The sequence below is a fragment of the Microtus ochrogaster genome, chromosome 7, assembly GCF_000317375.1.
Source record: "Microtus ochrogaster isolate Prairie Vole_2 chromosome 7, MicOch1.0, whole genome shotgun sequence".
In the NCBI taxonomy this organism is placed as follows: Eukaryota; Metazoa; Chordata; class Mammalia; order Rodentia; family Cricetidae; genus Microtus; species Microtus ochrogaster.
Window position 1 is genome coordinate 57,182,262 of NC_022014.1, and position 2,778 is coordinate 57,185,039.

At 48.7% G+C, this 2,778-nt stretch overlaps 1 protein-coding gene across 1 annotated transcript in view; it reads right to left on the reverse strand.

Moving 5' to 3' along the window:
• Positions 1-587, reverse strand: part of Fbll1 (fibrillarin like 1) — a 1,595-nt gene extending 1,008 nt beyond the window's left edge. Inside the window, exon 1 of the mRNA XM_026780092.1 lies at positions 3-587. Within this exon, the coding sequence (XP_026635893.1) occupies positions 3-154 (152 nt within the window). The 5' untranslated portion in view covers positions 155-587. The remainder of the gene's footprint in view (positions 1-2) is intronic.
• Positions 588-2,778: the final 2,191 nt, after the last annotated feature.

Sequence of the window (2,778 nt, forward strand, 5' to 3'; positions counted from 1 at the left end):
GGCCCCGGCCCCGGCCGCCGCCGCTGAAGCCGCGCGTGCGCGCCCCAAAGCCTCCTTTGCCCCCCGAACCAGAGTCACCTCCCTTGCCGCCTCCCTTGCCGCCTCCCTTGCCGCCACCCCAGCCCCAGCCGCCGCGGCCGCCCGCCGGTGTCATGGCCTCCGCGGATCTCGGAAATTGCCGCGGTGGTCGGGGATCGCCAGGGACCCTGGGCGGTTGCTGCGGAGGGGGGACAAGTGGGTGGCGGCGGCCGCCCTCAGGATTAACCGCAGCTGGATGCAGGGGTCTGGGGTGTGCGCATCCTGGGATCCACGCGGTGACGCGGTGACTTGCGTGATTGCATCACAGCCGTTTTGTCGACCCTGTAGCCCCGGAAGCCCCCCTGTTCCACCTGTGCGCAGACGCAGCCTTCTCATTTGTAACCCCTTGTCTTCTCTCTTTGCCTGGGTGCTCTGCTCTCCTGGGGACTCTGGGTTCTTCTCCCAGACCCCTCCCCCATACCTCCCACCTCTGCCAGTGGCCTGAGTCTCTGTAGCAGGAGAGCGGAAGCCCGCATTTGATCAGTCCTTGTGTCCCTTGCTTGCCTGCCTATGTGGCTGCAGGAAATTTATCTGGCTCTGAGGATTTGTTTGAATTGGCAAATTTCTTGAACGGTTTGAACCTTGTCATCCCATCTGTCAAAATAGAACCCACCTGTACAGTTCCTCATCCACTTACAGTTTGACACAGCCTCGGCGCTCCTCTATAGACTTAACTTGTTTTCAATTTTATATTGCTCTTGATTAACCTTTATAACGGGAATGAATGCATTAGCTTTTGGTCTCTTTAAAATAAAAGCACTGCGCTGGGCGGTAGTGGCACACTCCTTTAATCCCAGCATTCGGGAGACAGAGTTGGGTCTCTGAGTTTGAGGCCAGCCTGGTCTACAGAGTGAGTGAGTTCCAGGACAGTCAGGACTGTTACATAGAGAAACCCTGTCTCGAAAAAAACAATAAACAAACAAACAAACAAGTAAGCAAAATAAAATAAAAGCATTGCCCTTGAACGTCTGCTTTCTGAGATGGCATAGATCTCCAAACTGGTAATATATTATGACAAGGCATTTAAACAGCATACCTATATTCTGGCATAATTATTATATACCAGAATTATTCCTCTTTGAACAATATCCCAGAGACATAATTCTTTTTTGTTGTTTTTGTTTTTGGAGACAGGGTTTCTTTGTAGCTTTGGAGCCTGTCCTGGAACTACAATACCTGTAGACCAGGCAGGTATTGAGCTCACAAAGATCCATCTGCCTCTGCCTCCCAAGTGCTGGGATGAAAGGCGTGTGCCACCACTGCCTGGTGAGACATAATTCTTGCAAGACACGATGACAATTGGGCACATAGGATGAAATCGGTGACGATGGCCTTTGTGATCACCGTGGAAGTCCTGAAGGAGGTGAGGAGTGGACCAACCCAAGAGATAATTAGAAAACAGAATACATAGGAATTGCTATCATAATTGGCTATCGGAAATTAGAAGGAAAGAATTTTCTGATTGCTATTAATTATCGTTGTGCTATTGTGTGACTAACCTGAGGCCTTTTGAAAGCTAAGCAAGAACTTTCCCTGAACCACACCTCCAACCTGAGAAAAATTTCTATTCTGAGGATTGCCGAAGCATCATCCCCTCCTTGCTGGCTAAGTGCCGGCAAGTGCAAGCTTCAGTCGTTACCTGCTTAGTTTTTCTCTATCAACTGTGTTAAATTTCTTGCACAAGAAAGTGAGTGCTCAGTGTGAATGGGGGCACACAGACCAGACACCTAAACCTTACAACACTTCAGGGCGAAGGAAACGGCATGTTTACCCTTCATCTTTGCTTCAAAAACCCACTCTTTCAATCAAACCTTGAGGAAAGAGAGGCATCAACGGGCAGCACCAAGGACAGAAACATGCGTGTTGGCACAGGCTTTAGGTTCCAGTCAGCACCAGGGACAGCGATCGCAAAGCCAGGAGCTTCTGACAGCGCTATTGGTGGCTTTGGGGGCACCCCTATGCTGGACTACCCTGTAGGATGTAAACACCCGTCTGGCCTCCCGGTTAGTGGGATTAACCGTCAGCTCCAGAGAAGTGGAGTGTACCTGAGGATCAGAACATGAGCCAGGAAGATGTTGAATCTCCAGATGTGCACACCATTAAAGTCTGTCCTTCACCCCCTCCTGTCCTGTCTCACAACCACAGACAGCAATGGCAGGGCTGTTTTGTCCTGAGGGTTGTAAGCCTTCTTGACGGGAGCCACAAGTCTACATTAGGATGCAGATAAGGTGGCAGAATGAGAAATACACAATTTTTGGTTCACGGAAAACACTTATTACAAAGCGAAGAATGTTCTCTAAACTGAGCAGCTGCATTTGCTGTTTTGGTTGTGTTTTCGCCAATCAGACCTCATGGTAATTAATTTCTGTGTCTACTTGACTTGGTCATGCGGTGCCCAAATACTCCAGTAATATTAGTCAAATATTATTCTAGGTGTTTCTGAGCTGGTTTTTGGATGAGGTTAACATTAAAATTGGTTGCATAAAACAGTTGTCCTGCATTGTGTGGGTGAGTTTTATTTAATCAGCTGAAGGCATGAATAAAATAAAGGCTGACTCTTCCCAAGGGAGAGAGAATTATGCTACCAAGTAGCCTTTGACCTGGCATATGAGTTCTTCTTCTCCAACAACTGTTGACTGAGGTTTCTGTCCTGCTTGGTTCCTGCAGTTGTTAAGTCCCAAAGAAATCACACAGAGGTCT